At 47.4% G+C, this 24,065-nt stretch overlaps 1 protein-coding gene across 1 annotated transcript; it reads right to left on the reverse strand.

Moving 5' to 3' along the window:
• On the reverse strand, positions 1-23,171 carry ERICH3 (glutamate rich 3). Its single transcript, XM_068407133.1, has 14 exons — positions 23,137-23,171; positions 22,039-22,164; positions 21,355-21,426; positions 19,503-19,631; positions 18,926-19,009; positions 18,285-18,440; positions 17,060-17,278; positions 16,226-16,406; positions 15,710-15,896; positions 12,855-13,150; positions 11,190-11,411; positions 7,769-8,314; positions 4,271-4,420; positions 1-2,276 (listed from the first exon to the last, which is right to left on the reverse strand). Exons 2-14 carry the CDS (start codon positions 22,111-22,113, stop codon positions 1-3), a joined length of 4,593 nt encoding a protein of 1,530 aa, XP_068263234.1. The 5' UTR covers positions 22,114-22,164; positions 23,137-23,171.
• Positions 23,172-24,065: the final 894 nt, after the last annotated feature.

The raw sequence follows: 24,065 nt of genomic DNA on the forward strand, positions 1-24,065 counted from the left end.
TTATCCCGCCTTTCCCCAGCTACCAGCAGCCGGTATTTGAGAATGGTGTAAGAAACGGGACGAAGTGGTCATCCTCTGCTTCTGGCAGGGACCAGTCTGGGGACTCGAACGGGCATGGGGGCAGCGGGAGACCCCCGCAGGACTCACCTCACGGGGACCACAGCTCCTGTCCCCCGTGTCAGCGGCTCCCGGGGTGTCCGGGTTCCCTCCAACAGGACTGTCCTTCCTCTGCTCCCTGACCCCAGCAGGGCTCCGTGCACTCTCCGAGGCACCCGCCACCTCTCCGTCTCTCGTGCTTTCGCAGAGGCCTGGCTGGTCCCCCTTGGCTCTCACTCCCGCCTGCTCTGTCCCCTCCTGTGCCCCTGTCCCGGGAGCTGCCGGCTGCGGCGGGGAGCCCGGGCACAGCCCCTCGCCTCCTGCGGACCCTGTCCCCCTCGGCTCTGCTGCCCCATCCCCACGTGCAGGGGTGCTTGGGGAGGCCTCCACAGCCGGCTGCTCCCCAGGGGACACCGCTGGGCACGGCTCTCCATGCCGTGGGGACAGGAGTCGCGCTGTGCCCCACTCCTGCTCTGCCTTGCCCCGGCCCTCGGCCCCCGCCGGCGCTGGCCCCCTTCCCTCGCACCCCACCGCTGCCTCCTGGTTCTGCCCTCGCCCGCAGGCCGCAGCTCCATCACCCACCGTGTCCCCGTCCCGCCCAGTCTCCCTGGCTGCCCTCCTTCCATCAGCTGACACCCCCGCTGCCGCCCCCGTCCCACTCTGTCCCCCCGACCCTGCTCCTGTCACCCCCTCCTGTGCCGCTGCCCCACCATCCCCAGCCACCGCCACCTCCTGCCCCACCGGCTCCCCCTCGGGCAGAGCCCCCCGCCCTGCCCGGCCCCCCACCACCCCGGCCTCGGCTGCCCGGCTCACGCACAGCCACAGGGCCGGCAGCACGGCCTCGCCCGCCATCCCCTCGCCGGGAGGCTGCTCCTGCCCTCTCCCTTCAGCACACCCCAGCAACGCCCCCGTCCCGGCTGCCCGCTCCCTCGGACCTGCGGCTCCACCGGTGACCCCCTCCCCAGCCCCTGTCCCTGCCCTGGCCCTCTCCGCAGGTGTTCCCATCACCCCTCCATCAGGGTTTTCTGCCATTGCACACTCTGCCTTTGCTTTGCTGCCTGGAGATGGGCTTCCACCCAAAAGTGCTTCTGCTGAGCCCTCCTCCTCCTCCGCTGCTGTGGTCTCCTCCAACTGAGATGACCCTTTGCTTATGGGATCTCCTCCAGCACCCACCAACCCTTCGCTGATGGGATCCCCTCCAGCATCCACCAGTGCCTCTAATCCAGGCACTACTTGCAACACGGGGCCCATGCCAGCCTCCACAGAGGCCTTCCCTGTCTCCATCCACTCTTCCCCTGCTGCTTTCAGCTGGGAAAACTCATTTGGCTTTACAAAGTCTTCTCCTCCAAGCATTGCTTCTCCTGTGCAAACATTTGCATCCCCTAACATTTCCAGTTGAGCCCCCGGCTTCTCCACAGCCTCCTCCCCTTCAGAAACAGCTTCCCCTACAGACTCTGCTCCTTCAGGGCCAACTACCCCGGCGATCCCTCCTTCTGCCAAGCTGGCATCCTCCACAGCCTCCTCTCCCTCAGCCACAGCACCCACCACAACGCCCTCCCCTGCAAACCCTCCCTCCTCCGTGGCCTCCTCTGCCTCAGACACTGTCCCACCCTCCACCTCCTTCATCGGAGGCCCTGTCGCTCCCACAGCCTCCTTTGCCTCGGAGGCCTCCTCCGCAGCCTCTCCTCCCTCAGAGACCTCCCCAGCCACCTCCTCCCCCTCGGACACGGCTCCGTCCGCCTCCCTGCCCTGCAGTGTCCCTGCCGGCTCCTCTCCCCGCGTCGCCTGCTCCCCCAGTGCCACCTCGTTCTCTGTCCCCTCCAGCAGAACTCCCTGCTCCCCAGGTGCCACCTCTGTGCCAGACTCCATTCCCTTCCCTGCCCCCTTCTCTTTGGGATCCTCCTCTGCCATGGCGCTCTCCTCAGGTGCAGGCTCCTCCACCGCACACTGCCCCTCCGCTGCCAGCACAGCCTCTGTGTCTTCCCCGGGCAGTAGATCTCCCGCCCGTGCCATTTCTCCTCCTGCCTCTTCAGTGCGAGCATCTCCTCCCTCAGCAACAAGATCTTCCTGCTCAAGTGCGTGTCTCTCCCCTGCCATCTGCCCTCCTCGTACCACTTGCTCTGCTGCCTTCTGCACGTCAAGTGTTCTTGTTCCTTCTGCCAAGAAAGCTCCATCTGGTGCTATTAAGAAATAATAAAAACATTAGTTTTATTGAGAACTGTGTTAAGTGCTAAGGCTGTTTTACAGGGTTACTATTAACGATGCTATCGCTCCCCAGGAATGAAGGATCATCAGCGTGGTGACGAGAAGAAAACTTGCTGTGCTGATTCTCATCACGCACCTGTGCTCTGCCCACGTTTCCAGAGCTGCCGTTCTGGCATCTGGCGTAACTAATTTGAGTAAAAATGTTGATGCATGACCAGCTTTCAGCTCCGACGGCTCTGCCTGCTCTGCCTACTCCCCCTAGCAGGGAGCTCAGGTGTGGGTACCAAATGCTGTAAGCTTGACAGTAATGTACAAAAATTCAGAGAGAGGTGGGAAATTGCTCACGTCAAATATGCACACACAGGAAGAACACTCCACTGCTCACGTAAAATGGGTAATTGCTTCCTATAGATTCTGTAATTACACCAGAGGAACAAGCCAGGTCGATTCCTGCCCCGGGGAGTTAATGCAATGCCCACACTGAACTCAGGCCCCAGGATCTGTCCCTGGGCAGGCTCCCCCAGCACCCCGCTCCGCCGCACCAGTGCCTTGTCCAAACGTGACAGGTTCCTGTTCTTTGGAAAACGAGGAGGTTTGTGCCACTGAAAGGAGCACAAAAAGGGCTCCCTTCTGTAAGTGAGGTCTTGCGTTGGGCAGGAACGATAACGGCAGCTGTGAGGTTGTTTCAGCATTAAAGTATTCAGAATGAGGCACCGCGCGGACCTGAGAAGTTACCAACGAGGAGAGTGCACAGAGCACCTGCCTGGGGAGCAAACGTGTTCTAACCCTGATTTGGAGGGACAACTGACACAGAACAGGCTGCCCAGTAACCACATGTTCTCTACCCTGGTCTATGCATCAGAAACATAGATCCTTGTGAAGAGCAAGACACTAAGACTACTGCACTTTGAAATTAAATGTTATAGACAGTTGTTCACAGACAGCTGATGAAACCAAGGCAGAAGCAATCTCATCTGAGAAAGAATTACCAAGAAAAAGACAATTACTGACAGGGCAGAGATGAGAAGGAACCTCCAGCCTCCTCTATACACCTTCTGGATGAAAGACAACAGACCTTCAAGGACTATGTTCTTAGACTACATAGAGGAAGAAGATCAAAAGGCTCCCAGCTGACCAGAAGAAAACCTTGGAGCACCCTGGATTAACGTGCCAAAGTACCAGACAGCGCACAACTAGCAATGTAAAAACAGTATATATGACCTGTTCTGCCAGGTGTTAAGACTCTTAGAGGATGGAAGAAGGAATTGTAAGAGCAACAGTGGGGACTGAAGTCAGTTTTAACCTATGGTTTTCTCCTCTTTTCAGACTCATTGTTACTGTGGAATGTTTGTTAACATTTACTTTCACTACGGGTCACTGCTGCAGCAGGACGGCTGGCTTTAACACCATCTGTAGGACACACAAGGCTCTTCTGCCAGGCAGATCAACTCTCCAGCAATAAACGGCTAGGGTTGCAAGGACCAGAAACATTCTTGGAGGGAACAAAGATCAAGCTGAAATTTCCTCACTGTCAGTTATGCCAACTGCTAAGAGGGAGATGAGTCTGGGAGACAAGCAGGGCAGAGCATGGAGACCAAGTCTGCAGCGCAGCTTCATTCCCAGTCTGTCAGTCCCACCCTGCCTTGACAACGCGCTTCCCAAGGAGGCCCCGTGCTGCCTCAAGCAAAGGGAAACACACTAGATTCCTGCTTTCCACAGCTATTTTCTTGACTGGCAGACAGTTTTTTCATGGCCTGGGTTCTTTACCTAGGACCATTATAGCTGCCAAAAAAGCATTAATTATACATGACTACAGAAGCCAGCTAGTCATCACCCAATTTTATACAAGTTAGGAAAGAAAAGAGCAAAGGAGGGTTTGATAGCCCAGAAGGGAAAGGGCAAACACTTCTATAGAAAGACTTCAGATGAGTAACATTTAATCCATGTCCTGATCGACAGCCAACCTCACCTTCATTGGCATCATGCTCTGTCCTTGTTACGTCCTCCTCTTCCTCATCCGCACGGGAATCCCTAGGTTCAGCATCCACATGATGATCATTTCCAATTGCCTTTGCTATCTCCTCCCGGACTGGTCTGCAATCTTCAAAAACTATCACAGCTACAAAAGAGGGAGCAAGAAAGAGAAATCATTAAAAAGCAGAAGGGGAGTAGAAGTCATCCAGCTATCTCAGCTTGGTTTAAAATCTGAAATGTTAGGGCAGACCCGACTGGAGCCATGTAAATCCTCACCAGCAATCATTTTTTTTTAAGTAGATTAAAACCAAATGGAGACAACCATTATAAATCCAAGGGAAAATTCACGCAGGAGCATCTACTGAAACACAGAGCAGCAACCTTCCTCAGCATTTTCACAGAACAGCGAGATTGCTTTTGTCAGGCAGTCTGAGGGGGGTTCAACATACACACAACAACATTGTTTTGTAGACATAAAATTGTTATTGTTCTATGAATACGTTAAAAAAAAATTCTATGTTAAGCATCCAGCTACAGTCCTGATGATTCCTCAATTCCCCAAACCCACACAAGTGACTGAAGGCCTGTGCTTATCTATAAATAAGGGGGGGAGTATTTTCTGCTCTGTAAATGATTGTGATGCTTCACCGCCAAGTCACACATTTGACATTATTGCTAAGATCGTGCTGTCAGTTCCAGTTTTGCTTTATGATTTGCTGGACGATGACGGGAATGGCTTTAAGCTGGTAATACTAAACAGCTTCCTCATGAGCAGTATTCCAGCTACGTACACAGTCCGACCCCTTCAGCATCTCTGAGAGCTCTCCTCTCCAGCAACCCAGGCTTCTCCCTTCAAGTTCCACCAGTTTTCTGTATCTTTCCTTTTCTGTCGCAGTCATTGGCTCAGTGTTTTACACAAAATCTTGCTAGTTTGCCACTGATCTGGACTGACAGCACAAAGTCAAATCTCGCAGTTGGTTTTACTGCCAAACGGCCTCTCTTGCCAGTGTGCTGTGTCCATCAGGAACCACAGACCTTCAGGCACCTCTCTGAAAGAGCTGCCTGCTCTTGTTTGTGTTATGGCTGTTGGTGTGAGACGCGACTCATTCCTGCTGCTGCCTGGATGGTGCCACCAGCGGTCCGTGCTTCAGACTGCTCCTCTGCAGCTTGGAACAACCAAGCTTTTGACCAAAAGGGAGTAACTCAGTCAATTACTTGTACTCGATACTCATGTCAAGCATAAATTCCAGATCATAAAGGAGACAATCATAACATTTCTAGATCTTATTGCTGTATGTGACATGAAGCAGTACACTGGTCAGCTTCAGCTATGCAATATCCTCACCAATGAGCTTCCCAGAACCAGCCTATGGCATTTTATTTAGACAAAGCATTTTGTTTGTGAGTAGAGGAGCAGGGTTTAGCCAGTGAGAAAAAAAGATCTGAATCCTGACTTGGCCTTCTGCAAAAATACAGGGACTGAAACCAACTGCCACAATAAACCACATAACGTGCTTCTGGCTCACTCGTGACTCACAGCCTAGATAAGAAGGTGTTACACAGTATGACACCTCTTCCCAAATCCCTGCCTCTCTCTTGCCAACGCACACCCTGTGCTCTCTCACCTTTCCTATGAGGTTGTTTTTTTCTACACTGTTGATTCTGTCTTTCTGCTCACCCTTGTATATGTTATTTTTCTCCTTTTTTTCACTTTTGTTTTCATTTTTTCTTCTTCTTCCTCCCGTGGTTCCTCCTACCTTATGCATACGCCCATCCTTCCTACCCCATCAGTACTCTGCACCCACACAGCTCTGAACAGAAATGTGAGAAAATTTTTAAAAGACCATTTCAGCCTACAGCACAAAAGGCCCTTGCTCAGCATGAACACCTTTTTGCCTACACCACAGGTCCTACAGAGCAGTGATGGCTTCACTCCTTGCTGTCACATTTCACCTGGGTGAAGCACTAGGATCTGCTCTCCAAGGAACCATGAAGGTTGAGCAGGGAAGGTCCCAGGAGAGCATTTATGAGGTTCCTCCTGGGACCCGAGATCCTGACAAAGGTCTCTGCGCAGTAGAGCACAACCTGCTCGAATCACTCTGACGTTCCAGCTCTGCAGAGAAGACAAGAAGCTTTCCGCTCCAGGACATCCCTTGGCTGCCTCACGCAGAGCTACAGGCAGCACTTTCTTTGCCCTGCTGAAACACCGAGCGCTTTGCTGGGCACAGGGCACATACTGCACTCAGACCTGCCCCAGGCCTGCGGGCTGACTGGCTGGCAGCTCCCCTGCTCTGCAGCGTACTGCCTGGTAACATCCCACCAAGGGAACGGACGGTCTATCAAAGCACAGAGCCCAGGGAAGGATGACAAATACTGCTCACAGTAACTCTCTCCCTCGGGATCAGCAATACCTCCTTGTCACAGAGAGCACAGCAAGACCAGAGGACGCGCAGCAGGAGCCCGCCCCAGGTGCTTCCATACTCGTGACAGATCCTGTCACACCACCAGTTCTCATTTGCCCAGACTCAACCTGCAACTCAGCAACCCCAGAGGAGCATTCTGCGCCTTCTGCTTTCTTCAGCATATACAATTTTCTCTGATAAATTACTTCTGCACTTGAAAAGCATTAAAGCACTGGCATTAAAATTGTTTATTCCACACACACTATCTTAGATAGATGCACTGCAGTGAACAGAAAGCGATAGAAACAGAACCAAAAACTTCTATTAAAATAAAGGAAGAGCATTCTACATGCCCCTGCAAATCCAGCATACAGAAAGACAACTGGAAATGTCATCTGCCGTGGCTTGTGGCTCTCCTTTTCGTCAGCACCAGTGCAGATGACTATTCTTTTATACTGCCTGACTTAACTGCATCCAAGACATTTCACCCATGACCTGGGTGACATCGCAAAGCAAGGGCTTACATGTTTTCCCATTCCCCAGATACGATAATGCAAAGCCTTGCTCATGTGGCCAACCTTTTATTAATTGCCCATTAGCCATAAGGTTGAAACTGCAAGATGCCCATTTTATCAACAGTAAAAACAAGGTGTCGCACAAGGAACTTGCTTCTTGCCTACAAATCCATGCCAGAGTGAAGCAACACAACCGTGGACCAACTGACATCGTTCTGATCTTCATCTGCTGCACCATGATTCATGTGGTAGGTTTTTTGTGTTCTTTTTTAATCTAGTATTTCAACATGATATACAGAGTCCCCCAATCTGGCATATAGATTCTCCTATAGGTAATAAATTATTTGGATTTTATAATAATTGCACGATATGTGAAACTCAGCTGCTGGACTAAAAAAGAATAGCCAAGGCCTTACACTGGAAACACGAGCAGAGACCATAAACCCAGGTTACGTTCTGGGTGGTTATTTAGCTCACAGCAGTACAGAGCTCTCCAGCAGCTTGAGAACAGCCCAGCAGCTGCGTTCCCCGTGCTGCACCGTGACTTAGTGCAAAGGCAAATACAGCAACACTCACGTGCACGAGCCCCTCTCAGTTGGGCAGAGGGACTGTACTCCCCACCTCCTTCGTCACTCCGAGGAGACTCTTCCTCGCCGCCCTCCGCTTCCATCACACCGCTTTCCAGAGGCACTAGACGACTCTCCTCCCCAGCATCCCTCCTGGTACTTGCATTCTTCTCCCCATCTTCCCCTGTGTTACCTTCTACTGGCCCAGCCTGTTTGAGTTCCCCATGAACTTCAGGACTTTGATGCTGTGTTGCCATTATATTGGCATGAAAAATTCCAGTATCTTCCCTTGCTGCTAGATCTTGTGGTTTTGCCTTTTCTGCCCCTTCTGTTCCTTCCTTTTCCAGTGCAGAAGGTTCTTGATTTTCCTCCTTTCTGAGCAGTTTCTTGTCCCCATTCTCATTTCCATATTGTGCATGTGCTGTGTTATCAGATGCCCTTTTGATATTATACTCCTCTTCGCCCTTAACACTGTCTTCCATCATTTCAGGATGAGAGTCATCTTCACTGCTGTACTGAGTACTGATGGATGAGAGAGAGTGTGCAGGCTTCCCATCTAGAAATAGCAAACATAATTTTGGTTTAGTATTTGTCACTTGGACATCTGCATTCATCGGCCAGTAAGCGTAACAGAACATTGCCCAGATGTGTCCAAGTGTTATAATCAATGCCATTCAACACATCTTTTTCTGATAATGGAAATGACCCAGATTAGCTCCATCAATCACACAGAAATACACCTCCAAAAGCACCTCTAAATATGACTCAGACAGGTTGTAGAACAGTTTCTTGAGCTCCATTCGATAAAAGATTTCAACCACAGCAACAGCCCTTTAGTGCATTCCTGTTATCTCAGTGAATACAACAAAGATCTCCAAAATCATGTGTAAACCATTCAAGCTGAACTGGAGATGAAGTTCACTGTCTCCTCTAAAAAAACATACAGGGGCCATCATATGAAATTCATAAATGGAAAATTTGAGGGGGGAAAAAAAAGGCAATAGTTCTTCATCTAACATTTAGCTGGACAGTAGAGCTTACTGCTACACAGCGTTGCTGGTGTCCAAAGCTCACATGGGTGCAAGAAGAGACTCGTCAAACTCATGGAAGAAAAACCCAGTGAGGCCTAATAAGTAAAAGGGACCATCCCTGACACCAGCTAATTACAGGGCTGGGAAGACACAGCAGGAAGCAGCACAGTATTCTTGCTCTTGTCTTATATTTCTCCCAGGCATGCGCTGCTGGCCAAAGGCCAGGGGTTGAATTTGGACCCACGGTCCGTCCCTGAACAGCTGCTCTCACAGCCACAGCAGCCAGTCCGTGCCACGTTATTTCTTCCTGCACCCACAATCTTCCAGCAGCCTCCATGCCTCTTCTTCCTCTGGGGATCTGAGGAAGGCTCATTGCAATTTTTTGTAATATTTTAAATTATCCTTTTCATCTGCAATGTATTACAAAAACTTTGCAGGACTGCTTTTAAAAAAACCTCAAATATGGAAGCTAAAACTTCCCTAAAATATGTCAAGTACTCCCATTAATTTTAAAATAAGAACAAAGAAAGTGAAGTTTGAATGGAAACCGCAATTCTAAATCAATGGACTTGTGTAGATGCCAGGCTATCAATTCATTTGACTGCCAGGGTCTCTCTTGCATGCTCATTTATGTCTGACTCATAATATTGCATGCAGAAGTAACATCTTGGGCACCTCAGTTATCTGGGTATTATTCTAAAACCCTATATGCTGGCTGAACTGACCCAAGGGGCCGGATGGATTCAGACACTCTGGAACAAGTGTAATGATATGCTGAACTAAGATGGGAGAAAATCTGTCCACAGCACGTACTCATAAAAATCCAGATCCCATTACTATCAGCATGTTAGTTCCACTATAGCAGTACTCATAGGTTACCAGTGGATTAGCGTACTGATTACTGAAGCACAAAAACATAGTGTCTATGCCCAAAAGCTTGCTATCCAAAATCGTGGTCTACCAACACTAACACACACGCTGCTAGAGCTTGACCAGCAGCTGATTAAAGCCACAAAAGAGTTTGCAATGCCATACACCAGCAGCAGGAAAGAATGCTTAATTGCACTGATTATTCATGAATCACAAGCTATTTCTCATTATCACGAGAAACAAAAATTAAGATTCTTTTTGATCACTGCAATGATTTTATAAGCAAGGATGTTTCAAACCTGATTTGACTTCCTGTTGGATTTTATACTTCCTATAAAAAGACTGGATCTTTCTTGCAGCTGCAACCTTTTCACAAACAGCTGTATTACCTTTGCTTAATTCACCTAGAAATACAAATGTGCAAGTAATGTTTCCATTTAACTTGAGAAACAGTTTGCACAATAGGAGTGTCAAACGTAAGGAAAACAAAGTAATTCATTTTAAAACCGCAGTAAATGGAGAAATCCTGGTACATTATGACAAGCAAGTGATACATAAGTCAGCTCAAGATCCAACAAAGCCATAGAGGAGGAATGTTAGAGAGAAATAAAACACGGTGCCAGAGGGAAGCGGCAGGTCGCTTTTGGCTTATTCACCACGTGGTGGATGGAGTTCTATTGTTTGTCTAATAAATGAGAAATTGCCTGCAAGTTTTCTGTGGGATTATTTATGAAGATGCAAGGCTTGGACTGCACAAAGGCCAACAGTTAAAACACTAGACGTTAAAAGTGCTGATCCAAAAAAGTGAATGACAGAAAATGCTACTTATTCTACAAAGATTTACTCCAGAGCAGTTTAATCTTTCTGAATTAATAATAATAATGGTCTTGGACACTTCATTGCCCACTTTTGTATCTAAATTTGGATCAAGAATCACAGACGATCTTACTGACTTGGGACTCTTACTCATTCACAGCCAGACTTGAACAAGGACCCTCTCAGAGTGCCCCACCGCTGCACGGGGAACGGACACCTGAGCTGGCGGCGTTTCCTCCCCGAGCCTGCACCAGAGGACAAAGCTGAGGTTCTGGTCATTCAGGGCCATTAAAGACAGCACTTCTAAAATACAAGGTGGTGTGTTGGGTTTCCTGGTGACTTCTCAGGTAACAGTGCGTCTCCCCAGCAGGTGTGAGTGGTCACAGCTTCTCGGATGGCAGTGACCACCGACACAAAGCGCTGATCTGCCCCGAGTATTCAGAGCTCATCGCTGAGTGGCTCCAGCTCCATTGCTGCAACTCAGTAGTCAGCAATGTCTGCTGCGAGCTGGCACACACATTGCCAGTGGGTTTGGCTGTGTCTCAGTGGCACATGGTAGAATCAGTAAGAACAGATAAAATAGCTATCTTTTACCAATTCAGCAGGAATTGCATGGTTTCCCCTATGCAGACTCAACATACGTACCGGACACGCACAAAATGTAAAACATGCATCAGGCCAACTTCCCTAAGGCTCATCATGAAAAAAACTAACCTTGTTTATCATCCTCTGAGTCACTGTCAGAATATCCACCGCCTTCATCCTTCTCACTGTCAGAGGCCTGCAGTGCCTTCGGTGACGAGTTTTTACTCTCCTTTACATCGTCTAAATTATGGTTTTTATCATCTGAGGATGACTTTGACATTCCATTCATTTGATCACCAGTCTGTCCCTCTTCATTAACTTCTTCATATGCTTCAAAATCTTCATCATACTCTAAAATAAAGGAATCATACTGTGAGACAGGACACTGAATTCACAACTAATAAAGTTCTTTTTTAAGCAGACAGAGGTTAACTTAATTAATCTCCTTTTGCCTTTGCATGTGCTCAGTCTTTTTAAAGCCATGAGAGAATCTCAGAGCCAGACAGGAATCATAAAAGCACATTATCACAAAAAGCATCACTTTCTTCATAGATAGAATAGCAAAAATGCAATAAAGCATAACTTTGCTCAGATCCACAGGCAAAGACTGTTTTCATGCATGTGCATTAAAGAACCCCTCCCTTTCCAGCCACGGCTGCCCAGGCACCAGCACGCGCGGCGATGGCAGCGGTTCCCAGTTAAGATTCAGTACTTCCACGTGCCACCAGCTCACGGCACGTGCAGCAGAGAGGCAGCAAACCTCAGCTGCGAGGAGAGCTGTCGCTGCCCACACACCGGCTGTGCCTCACCGTGGCAATTCCTCACCTTTCAGATCTTACCACTCACCCCTTCTCCTTCCCATCAGCGCTTCTAACGCACCGAAGTGACAGAATGCCACAGACACGAATGAAGAGTATCTGATGCAGAACCAATTAGGCAAATTAACAGTTACCCAGACAATGAGAATTCAGGGAATGAGGAGATTTATTTTCTGTATTAAAAACCAACTGGGATTCCACCTGCGTTGTTGGAAGTGAGGCCTCCTTGGGTAAGCGTCGGAAAGGTGCCCACCTCCCGAAGGAAAAGGCTTGGTTAATCACAAACCACATGCACAGGGACTAACGAGGAGGCTGAGCAGTAGCACTGCAGTATTATGAAAGTAAAAATCGGAATAGGAAGTAGGCATTAAAATCTCCCTCTAAATTTGACTTACTCTGGAAAAGGCTTTATAACAAGGAGTGAGGGCAGGCGCAGGCTGGGCTCACTGGCCCGTCCCGCAGCAGCCCGATGGCAACAGGGGCTGCCCTTAGGTGGCCTGGGGAGATGGCACATTCTGAGCACGCAGTTGGGCTGCCACGCATCATTTTTATACCACAAATACTATCTTTGTCTGCCCCAATAAGCCCCTTGGGCAAACTTTCAGCAAGGGCAGCCCCTCTCCAGTCCTTCGTTTTAAATCTGTCAACAGGAACAGTTGGGACTGGAGCAAAGGGGCAAGGTCAGGCAGCCACGGTGGGCAACAGAGCATTCAGTGCAGGGAAAGGAGGGCAGCCCCAGCGGGGTGGGAGCAGAGCAGGCAGGAAAGGTGAGCTGGTAGACCTGGAGCAGAGGGAACAAGTGCTCAGAGCAGCGAGGAAGCTGGGGGTTTGGGCAGGGGTCAGGTACCACGTTTCTCACACAAGGTGTCCTAAGAAAGGATGCTCCAGGCGAAGCTGGAGGCCCCCAATCCCATACCTTCTCCAGAATCATCCTCTCCCATTTTTTATCCCCTGCTTGCATTTTGGAATACTGTACCACATTTACTGGTGTCCTCCTGACTATCTTCACTCTCATGATCAGATAGTTTTTTCCTTTCTTCTTTTCCGTACTCCTGGCTGGTCTCCATTTTGTCCTCAATAGTTTCCACACTCGCTTCATGACCTGGCAAGATGACTAACACTGAAGTTTTCCTTGATTTCTGCTCAACACTGCTTTTACTTGGCTCACTGCGCACTCCATCCCTCCAGGAACCCACATGCTTTTCCTCATGGTTCTCCACCTTTCTCTTGGGAGGGGATGGCTTTTTGTCCAGACCCATTGCAATAATGCACCTATAAAAAAAAACAAGGAGAACTGGAAAGTATCACATTTTCCTTGCTGTGAACAATGGAAGGGCAGCAGACACAGCCAGCTATTTAGCTCACTACCAGCAGCAGAACCAGGTACGTATCTGCCTCTGCACTGCCACTCAGACAACAAGGTTACTGATAATGACTGACTGGGAGAAGCACCCTAAAATCCTCAAGTGCTCCACAAACACAGATGCAGTTCCTCCTTGAAGGAGAGTAACACTGTCTGCACATAAAGGTGACAAGTGAAGTATAAACAGATTAAAATCAAAATTATCATGTGTCCATTAATTTCAAGCTACACCAAACACGATCTGTGAAGATATAATCACTGAGGAAGGCAGCCAAGCTCCACCTCCAGAGGTGAGCTTCATCCAGGTCCTGCTGTAACACCCAGTAAAGTGGTAACTCAGGTTTTGTGGATAAGACTTTTTTTTGTCTGCTGGGTCTAATAACTGCGGGGGAAGACAGAGGTTGAAACTGAATTATTTTCAGTTTCTGTCCTGTTTTTCCTTCCTAACAGACACCCAAACAGTTGGGAACCAAAGCATTTTGAAGGACTTGCTGAGACTGCTCCTCCTGTATAAACTGGAGTGACAGCCTCTCTGTGTCACAGTTAGGAGGCTCAGGCAAGAGAGCAGAGTTCCTGGGTGTCAGGACACTGTGCTGGATGTAGTACGTTGATTCAGATCTGAAAGCAGAGGGTGAAAACAAAACCACAATGTTCACTAAGCTCATCACAAGTCTCTCTGGAAACCCGTATTTTCTTCACAGACAACTATGACTTAAAAACTTTTCCACCACCAAAACTGCTTTTGTTATGTAAGACTTGACTGCAATTCCCCTCACATCCCAGCTGTTTACAAGCTACTGTGAAATATTCTACAGTCAGTCAGTCTAGAAATCCTTTAGTTTTGCTGGCACAAAATGTAAATGTGACCATTTCTGAAAAGAGCTCTACCTTTTAATTATCTGTGCCATGGTCTAGTTGACATGGTGGTGTCAGGGCAGTGGTTGGACTCGATGATCCCAGAGGGCTCTTCCAACCTCATTGATTCTGTGAGTCTGTTTGTGGTATTTTTTTCAGGGACCTTTGAGCTGTTGAAGCACTTCTACTGTACAGAAATGCTGGACCTAGGCCAGCAGAAAACTCTGTGCAAGGATCACAGCATCGGTGTAGAAATCACTGCGGCATCACCTCTGTGTGAACCAAAGCCTTAACCCAACAGGGAAAATCACCTGGGATCTTCACTGAGACCCAGAGTGGGTATTGACTGTGTGGATGTGGTGTCCTACTCAAACCAGGAAACTGATGCAACTGCATTTGGCCTGAAGGAGACGTGAAAATAGTTGCCATTTACGGGGAGAATCTGGTTAATGGAGACAGTTTTTAGTCACCAAATAAGGTTGGCTGGACTGACAAGAGGCAGGGAAACAGAGATATCACTAGAAATAAGAGGCGAAGGTGGACAGAAGGTGGGGGTGACGCAGGAAAAAATTAACCAATTGCTGGAGACTGTATTAATACAGAAAATTAACTTCAAATCTTTCTAGACATCGCACAAAAGCTGAGATTTGGACATTTCCTAAGCTCTATAGCCACTATATCCATTCTGAATTCAGGTGCTTTACACTACTTTGAACATACTAAGTAATACATTTACATAAATCATGTTCAATGTTAGACTGGAGTAGAAAAAATATGGTACAATAAAGTAGAAGTTTTTTTCCTAGAATTCGATCCTTATCTAAAAAATAGAGTATAGCTCTGTGGAGGTTCTCTTCTTCCAACTGCTTGCTGCTCTCTTAAAAATTACTTACGAAAAGAACAAAAAAGTTTTAAAATTATCCATGTGTGCAGAAGTTTACTTGTCTGGCACGACTTAACAATCACACAAAAGGAAGATTTTTATTAAAATTAAAGCTTCTTGGCACCCCACAGCTGTTGCTCACAGCATTGACTCTTGCCCAAAACCAAGAATCTTCTGCACAGATTTGTTGCCTGAAACACAGCTAACAGTCAGTACTGTCTTATTCTGCAGCCAGGGGTGTTACAGCAGAATCCCACCTCAGGGGCAGAGCTGTTCAAAAATAAATTATCTTCTTGTCACAGTCACAAAGAAAACCCTGAAAACTACAGTTAACTCAGCAGCACTCTTGATATTTATCTCACTATCACTTCCACCAGAAACACGCGAGTGGCATGTGTGTACCACCCCACACCCATCCCTCCCTCCTCGGCTGCTGAGGGAGAGCTGAGCTCCTGACCAGCTGACAGAGCCAGCACGTTGTCCCCCGCCGTGTGTACGCCACGGAGGGACTCAGGAGGCAGCACCAAAGCAGCTGACTTTGATGGCAGCCTTGGACGTGGGGCCCTGAGGGATAAGCTCAATTCTGCACATGTCGAGGGGTGATGAGAAACAGACGAGGTTCTACAGAGCTGTGGGGTGCCAGAAAGATTAAAAAAGAGGAAAGAAATTATAAACTCCCTAAAAACTGGGCTGCTAAGTCCGTGTGAGCAAAGTGCATTTGTCTCCATACCTGTAGCAGGGAGATGCTCCCTCCACAGTGAGAAACCCGAAGTATCCATGTCTGCCTCCCAGCCTGGAACGCTTCTGGTGCTTGTACTCACAGCAGCAGCTCAGCCTGTCCACTTGCATCCCGTTGAGAAAAAAGGTGAGGCTGAACGGGAAACCATGGTGCCTCTTGGAGACGAACTGAAAGGTCTCTGCAATCACAGAGAGGGTTCAAAGAAAAAGGTTATGCTTTACTGTCAGCCTACTGCAGTTGTATCTCATCTGCATCACCACCAAAGCACCCAGCCTGCTGAGGTCAGGTACTTTGTTTCTGTGTTAATTAGCAAAAGTAAGTGTAACCTCACTTGTAATCATGAAACAGTGGATCCAGATTTAGTGTGGAGGCAGATGGTATCAAAATCCCTGGATGCATATATCTTGCCTGAGCTCAGCAGAAATCATTTTGATATCATGTCAACATTTTAGCCAAAAACAAGATGTTGCCAGAATCACTATGAACTCTTTGACTCTTTATCCTTACCTCCTTCCAACAGCTTGCCTTTGTAGACACAAAGGTTTTCTCCCCCACAATGCTGCTGATAGACTTTGATTTCATCTCTGTAGTCAGCACCATCGTGAGATAAATGCACACTTTTCCCTAGGAAGACCATGGTAACAAGTGCATTGCTGCGTAACGAGGGCTTAGGGAATCCTCCAGAATTCTGCAGCAGGAAACACACAAAAATGCATTTGGCTTCCAACTCTAACCAAAGGTGAACACAAAGATCACGTATGTGTGGTGTAACACTTGAGGCCTCCAGGCTTTTAAGACAGGCCTTGAGCCGCTTAAATTGGAAAGTGCTTTGTAAGATGCAGAAGGGCAGGAAACTATTTTGGACTGAAAACCCATTTCATTGAACTGCCCAGAATTGCAGGGACCAGGTTTAATGACCCCTATCGTCCCTCCCAATCCTGGGTTCCTTTACAGGGTCAAAACTGGCTGGAGCTATAGTGTAGCAGATGAAGTTTTCACACACTCAGGGCATTTCATACACCCCTCTGAAGTTCTGGCACTAGAGATGGTCAGAGACAGCATCAGACGGACTAAGGAGGAAGGCTTTACATAAGAGTTGCTATGCTTTTTCTATTCAGGCACCTTTTCTTTCCCCAGCTGATGAAAAACATCAAATGTTTTAGTATATAGAGAGATGGGTGGCAGTTATATATTTTAATAGTTATAAATTTTCTTTCTTTCAGAAATTCAGTGAATCTTTATGCCAACCAGGTACACACATCTTTCACCATCAGGCGAATACATCGATGAGGAAGGTAATACACCTACACATAAACTGAGAAGTAGACAGAGAGAACTTACACTTGTGGACTGTTGCTCTAAGCCATTTGGTGCAGTGATGGGACGAAACCGTCTGCCTCTGGGCACCCCACTCCTCACTGCGTTCACGCCCTTGTCTCCTTTCTGCGGGGGGGGAGGTGGCACTGGTATCACACAACCGGTAATGACGGGGAGTCGATATGCGGATGTACCAGTCACGTACTCCTTTGAATTCATAAGTCTTAACCCGCTCCTCTCCCCCTGCAAAAACATTTTAACTAGGTTAAATAGGTTATGCAAAAATAGCTACCGAGCACACTGAACTAACTGTGCTTTGACTGCTCTTCACATTTAGTAACACACACACATACTTCTAGAACAAACCCCTAACTTGGTGCTTGCAGTTTTCTTCATGAAAACATTTCTGTGCTAAAATGCTCTCTTTTAATTAGCAAAGCAACAGGCAGATTGCTTGAAAATGTCACCCTCACAGATATATACAACATTGTAAACCATGTACTACTCGTAACCATGCAGAGTTCTGATCTCACACAGACAGAATACTGCACAACCCCACAGCACCGCTGCATTCTCTCAGCTGGCAAATTCCAAAGCAGACAGAATCTTCCAGCAGTAACATCGTTTAGCATCAATTATACAAGATGTGGTTCAAAACACTTTGTTCCCATTTGCAGTGGAGGTTTAGTCCTCCTTAGGAGGAAATGCAAACAGAGAACCAGGGCCCTGAAAAGCAAGACATCTCTGGAGAATAAATTCTCCGAATGTTGCATGCTCTGGATCTGATGTAGCTGTTTTGTCAGCAGAGAGCATCAAAGAAACCATTTAAATCACCCATAATGGGAGTAGACTTAGAGGCAGCAAATTCTTGGAGAAAGGAACGTGACCATCACAATACAGAGCAAATGAAGGGAGCTGGTCATACAGTGTCTGCCAGTCAAGGGTAGCAGGTCACAGCCCCGTTCCAAAATCCTGCAGTACCACGGAGCTCCTAACACAAAGCCAGTTACAGAACGTTTTCGAGAACAGAAAACACGTCCAAATCTCACCTGAAAGTAACTGCGTTAGACCAGTAAGAAAATATCTTGAAAATTAAGGGGAGGTTAAAAAGGGGAGTTTAGATAAAAGCTGATAACCATCTGATAGGCATGTTGCCTGCAGTATACAGCTCTGGGTACTACAATCCTAACGCAGTATTATAAAGCTGTCCCTAAAATGATATTCTTTTCAGAATGAAATATGGCCTCACCCCAGTGGCAAACTGCTGATCATTTCCAAGTGCATGGCACTTCTGCTTGGAGCTCGAAGTCTTTGGTACAGACCCTGCTGCAGCACAGCTGCGAAGCGGCTGGAGGCGGAACGGGTGCTGCATATTTCCTGGAGCTGTGTTCGGTCGCCAGGAGGTCTAGAAAAGGAAAAAGCAAACAGTTACAAAATCTCAGTGTATAGTTTCCAGTGCAGAGCTGCATCATAAGGAAAAAAAAAACCAGCACTGATCAAGGCATTTGGAAATGATGAGTAATCCTCAGGTACCTTCAGGAAAAGAAATTTTCTAGTCTGCCTCTGAAGAGCCAAAGCCCTTTAGGCATCTCTGAGCATCCAAAAACTGGAGCACCCAAAATAACTCTTGGGCATAAATCTAGGTTTTGCTACTGTCTCCTCACAGTGCAGCCTTGAAGCAAACACAACTCACTCATAGAAACCGTAGCAGTGTGCTGTGTTTTGGTGACTTCAGCACATGGACAGACAGAAGACATGACAAAAACATGCCTGTTTTTGTTCAATACTCAGCATTTCTCTGACTTTTTTGTTTCATTGTTTCCTTGTATATTCAGAACACCACCTTAAAATGTTAAAACCTAAGAAAACTGTTTAACTGAGCTAACTCACCATGTCAGAAAAGGCAGGCTCCTTGGCTCGGTGTTGATGAGAAGGACGTTCAGCATCACGCTCAGGTACAGGTCCAGGTGCCCTCTGTATGGGGTGGAGAGGAAAAGGTCATTCAGGACTGAAAGTCGCTCTTCAGTCTGCACCAATTATCATTACTGAAATGGAGAACCAGCTAAAACTGGACTATATATTTGACCTTTGACTTTAGCATCATTATATTTCAAGAGTATATTAACACTCCTTCTCTGCCTGTTAACAGGTTACTGGCCTAACCTTGGGTGATAAGGCAGATAAAAAGGAAAGATTAAAGCAGATTTATCACAAGCAAAGCTATTTTTTCCAACGTTCTGACGTGATGTGCCTGCCATTCCTGCAACGTCAGCTTCTTGAGATTTCTCTTTAATGACACAGTCCTGCAGAGAGGAAATCAGTCTCAAGCGATGAAGGACGAGGCCCTAGTCTGGAACCACCAGGGCAGCCAATGCTCTAGACTAAGCCCAGACGTCACAGGTGTATGCGCACGCTTCCAGCTGGGTGTGCTTCCATCAGAGCACGTGGAGCATTTGGTGAAACTCACCAGTTGTGAGCGACCAGCTGGCTCTCCAGCCACTAAAGGATGGAGCCCATAATGGTTTCTTGGAGCGCGTGGTGGATGTGGACAATGCATAAGGCTAGCACCTTCCACTGGTCTTCTGGACTGTCCCACCTAAAAGAAGAGAAATTTGTGTCTCTGAGGTACTAAATACTCTGACGATCAAATCGCCTAGACCCGATGGAGCACCTGGTTAAGGGAGGAAAGGAAACCAAGAGGAGAATGAGAGAGGGAAGACTTGTTCCCATCTCTGATTCATTCCCCTGCAGCCCTCTCCAGCTGCAGATCCCCCCAGATTCAACTCATCTGCCTGTTTCTGTGTATCCTGCAGTTCTTGGTTGGGTTGAAGGTCTCTTTCTTTTTTAAATTTGAGTGCATCTGCCACTTCCCTGCTCTGACTGCTGCCCCTCCCTACCTTCCCTTCTGGAAATTGATACCTGTGTTTCTCATCCTCCCCTGGCCAGTCATCTGTCTTTCTCCTGTCCTTTTAGATGAGCTACTCGGCCGAGTTTACTGAGTGTATGAGGTGAGTATTAAATTACACTGCTAATTCCAGCCAGGTTCCTGTGTCCCAGTGTGGCATCACAGCAAAGATACAGATCACATATCTGCAGCTTCTCCCTTACTCTTCTCACTGGAGGAAGCAGTTTTGGTTTCTGTTCCAAAATTATCCAAGTCCAGAATCCCCTGACAGGGTGCCTCAGGTGCTGCTTCCACCGTGGCAACTTTTTACCAGCAGCAGCTCAGCCAGTAAATAATGCCTTTGTAATTACCATAACAATCAGTGTTTTTCATTAAAATCTCCTCCTTTCTTTACCTGATGAATTAATAAATGTATTATTTAAAATTAAAAAGATTTTACATTGTTCTTCAATGGCTCAAAGCAGCAGCTAGGTTCTCAATGCATTCTTCTCAGTATATGCAGGCTCCTAATAAATAAGATGTTGAGCGTATTTCAGCCAAAATGAGAACAACTTTTCCCAGGTGAGTCCAAGCGACTTCATGGGGAGAAGAACCATTGACTTCTGTGGGATTTCCATGACACTAACAATGACAGGAGCAAGCTTTACCTACACGACGCCAAAGTGAAGACTTCTGAAACCTCTTTTCATTACTCACATGCTGGTTCTGCTAAACATCATGTGGAGAGGCAAACAGCTGAAAACGTGAGCTCAGTGCTCAGCAGCAGTCAAAAGCAGATAGTGTCTAGAATTACAAGGAGAAGAACTGCAACACGTATCTTAAATTATTCATCCAGTTCTGGTTCCCCGTTTCAAAACAGAAATATTAGAACTAGAAAAGGTGAAAAAATGGCAACAGCACTGAAGAACCCTGGAATGGCTCATGTATGAAAGACTCAATAGTCTGAGGGTCTTCCGCTTGGAAAACTGAGAAGGAATATGGAAAAGGTATGTAAAACCACAAGTGCCTTGGGAAAGGGGAGCAGTTATTAACTTTTTTCATAACGAGAACAATGGAGCATCAAACAGACTAATCAGAGAGCAGATACATCAATTGTTGTGCAGAAATGCAAGGAAGTGCCATTTTATACACTCATAATTAAATTGTACAACCAAGAACACAGCAGAACCAAAATAATAAGTAGATTCAGAAGGAATCATGTGCACGAATGGAAGTTCCCAAACTGCTGGATAGAGGGAGAAGGAGATGTAACCTGGGGCAGGATCATCCTCCACGTGCCTGTTTCTTGTACTTCTTCCATAAACATCAGAGACAGGACACTTGGCTCAACGAATCTCTGGCCTGACTCACAGCTTATTTAGCACAGGGCAAAACTGCCAGCTCCCATCAGTACTCAGCAGCACTCAAGCCTTACCTTGATTTTCTGCACCCTCTCCTTCCTCACAGAATTTTCAAGTTTCCTTTTTATTTCCAGCTGATGATGACACTATCAATGTAAGAGAAAGAGAAATCTCATTAGTGGGCACTATGAGATGGCAGTGAATATAAGCACACTTGCTTCTGTCCTGCTTATCGCTTGCCTGCTCCCTGGGATCCCTCATGGAGCCCTACTGTGAAACTACCAGTGATTCGACCCATTCACATTACACCTGTGTATATTGACATTGGCAAGGGAACAACTGAGCATCTGTGCAGCTGTAGGGACCAACTCCATTCCTGATACGTAACAGGAATGTGCCCAAATTTTGTACTCAGATAAGACATGTAACTGTGTTCAAACTACTTTGTTTTGATGAGAATTTTTTTAAGCAAACCGGCCCTGTGACTATCACCCCATCATGGGATGACTGCCACAGGGCAGTGAGGGAGCCAGGACAGTGTATGTTCTCCTCAGAGCACGGTTTAACAGCTGGAGGCCACAGGAGGTTTCACGGGGGGGACGTCAAGCACAAAGGCTGCCCTTTTTCCCAGCAGAGGAGAGCCTTTCGGGGGAGCATGAGGCCACAGCTATGGAAAACAGCCCAGTGCGAGTTAACAGGCACTGGCTGTCAGTAGGGAAGTATCTGAGAAGGCTCACACATCCCCAGTGAAGGCGTACCTCCATGTCAAGGACCTTGTGAAATATGGCCCGAGCCAGGCACTCCTGTACGTATCTTTGGTGATCCCTCCTCATAGCGTTTAGCCGGTATTCTCTCTCAGGTATTATTCTTCCACTCCTTGTGATCTGCCATAAACAAATATAATATAACTAAAAAGAAGAGGAGAAGACAGAATAAAGTATGTCTTTAAACAGAGTGCAATTTCCCAGAAAGACTACTTTCTCTTCCCAGTTAGCTACCAACCACCTCTGCTCCCTCCATGGTGCTGGAACTCACCTTCCCAGCACAGAACTGTAGCTTCTTTGACCCCGTGGACCCCGTCAGGCAAATGAAGAAAGCAGGAGAGCAGCAGTCACACTTTCTAACAGGTGAGGGCTCAGCCTTGCTCTTCATGGGCCTTTGCCCAAGTCAGTGGAGGGGAATGAAATACCTGCCTTCCTACTGGGTAAGGCTTGCATCTGCCTGTGCTAAAGTCACACCCAGGAGTGCTTAAGTATTTTTTAAAATATTCAGCACATTCACCTTTACCAAATCCTTCAGTTTTCCATTAAACACTTCTGAAAAATAACACTGAAGCTATTTAAACAGCTAGTAGAGTCAAAGATGCTTAGATTTCACAGTTTAAAAAACCTAAGAGAATCAATACGACTCTGTATGTTTGCAAACTGAAAGGTTTTGCAGAGGCAATGAGCAAAAAGAAATATGGAGCAAAAACACAAAAACATTCTGAATTTATCAAAACCTCGCCCTGAAATATCTTCTGCCTGGATGTGACATGCGAGCAGATGGACAAACGTTCTCCCACCACCGTAACTGTGCAGTAATACAGTGCCATATGTAACCACTTATGGGAACTGCGTGGCTGAGCAGAAGCTCGGGGCTAAGCCAAGGCTCTCAATATTTACACACGTCGTCAGTCCACGGCCGCCACTGCCCCCAGCCCCACGCAGATCAGCATTGCGACTGTTGCGTTACAGAAGGTGCAGGAAGCCAAGGCTTGGCATGCTATGGAGTTAGCATGTCACTAGTATGGAATCACCACCCACCAGCAGCCCCCGCGCCATTGCACGTGTTTGGCTACCAATGACAACACACACCTCTAACAAATAAACAACAGAACCGCCAGTGGTTTGACTTGTGCAATATTAAAAGAAACAGAGAATTCTCTTCTTTTTGTCTCAGAAAAGGAAACTTTTCGATCTCACCAGTCCTGATCTCTGAAGATGTCGTCTTATCCTGGTATTGCTGAAATATCCAACCAGGTGTTTGTCTGTAAGGCTGTTGTAGGTCGCAAGAAATCTGAAATAAAATCAACACAGATGCATATAATCCCCTTGACAGCCAAATTATTACAGCTTAAGTTACAAAGACTTACCCAATAGTTTGCTGCACAAAATGCTGTCTTGATGAATCACACCCAGCAGTTTGTCAGACAAATGCCCGTTACATTATGTAAAAGCAACATCTTGCTGCCTCCAGAAGATCCGCATCAGAAACAAGTGACTTCTACCTAAGATAGCTCCGCAGCTCAGCTCTGTCCGGCGCCAGCCTGCGCCCGTCAAAGCCAGAGACCCGGCTCTCTTTCACCACACCGCGCTCCCAGGATTTCGAAGAGACCGACCAGCCGGTGCTGCGACGGCTCCCGCGGGCCGTTGGGCCTAAACAGCTCCTGGGTAGCGGCCAGAACGGCCGGGCTACGCTACCTCCTGCTCACCTGCTCCCCCCTGAAGACGCCTCACGCAGGGGTGCACAAGTCCTCTTCCGTACCCACAGCAATAAAAATGGGCCCGACATGACACGCAAGAACCTCTCAAGCTTTGCCAGTTCCCAAGTCTATGTACTAAAGGTTCTCTTTAATGCATACATTGAACAAACCAAAGTGAACAGATTGCATCTCTCTTCTATTTGTTGGTGAAAACTGTAGGGCCAACAACCACGGAGAACCAGACCGTGGAGACCGTCGGAGCCAGGCCCTCCCCTGCTCTGCCCAAGAAACGTCACGCGTCTCTGCAAAGCCAACAGAGCC

Source organism: Nyctibius grandis, chromosome 8 (genome assembly GCF_013368605.1).
Source record: "Nyctibius grandis isolate bNycGra1 chromosome 8, bNycGra1.pri, whole genome shotgun sequence".
In the NCBI taxonomy this organism is placed as follows: domain Eukaryota; kingdom Metazoa; phylum Chordata; class Aves; order Nyctibiiformes; family Nyctibiidae; genus Nyctibius; species Nyctibius grandis.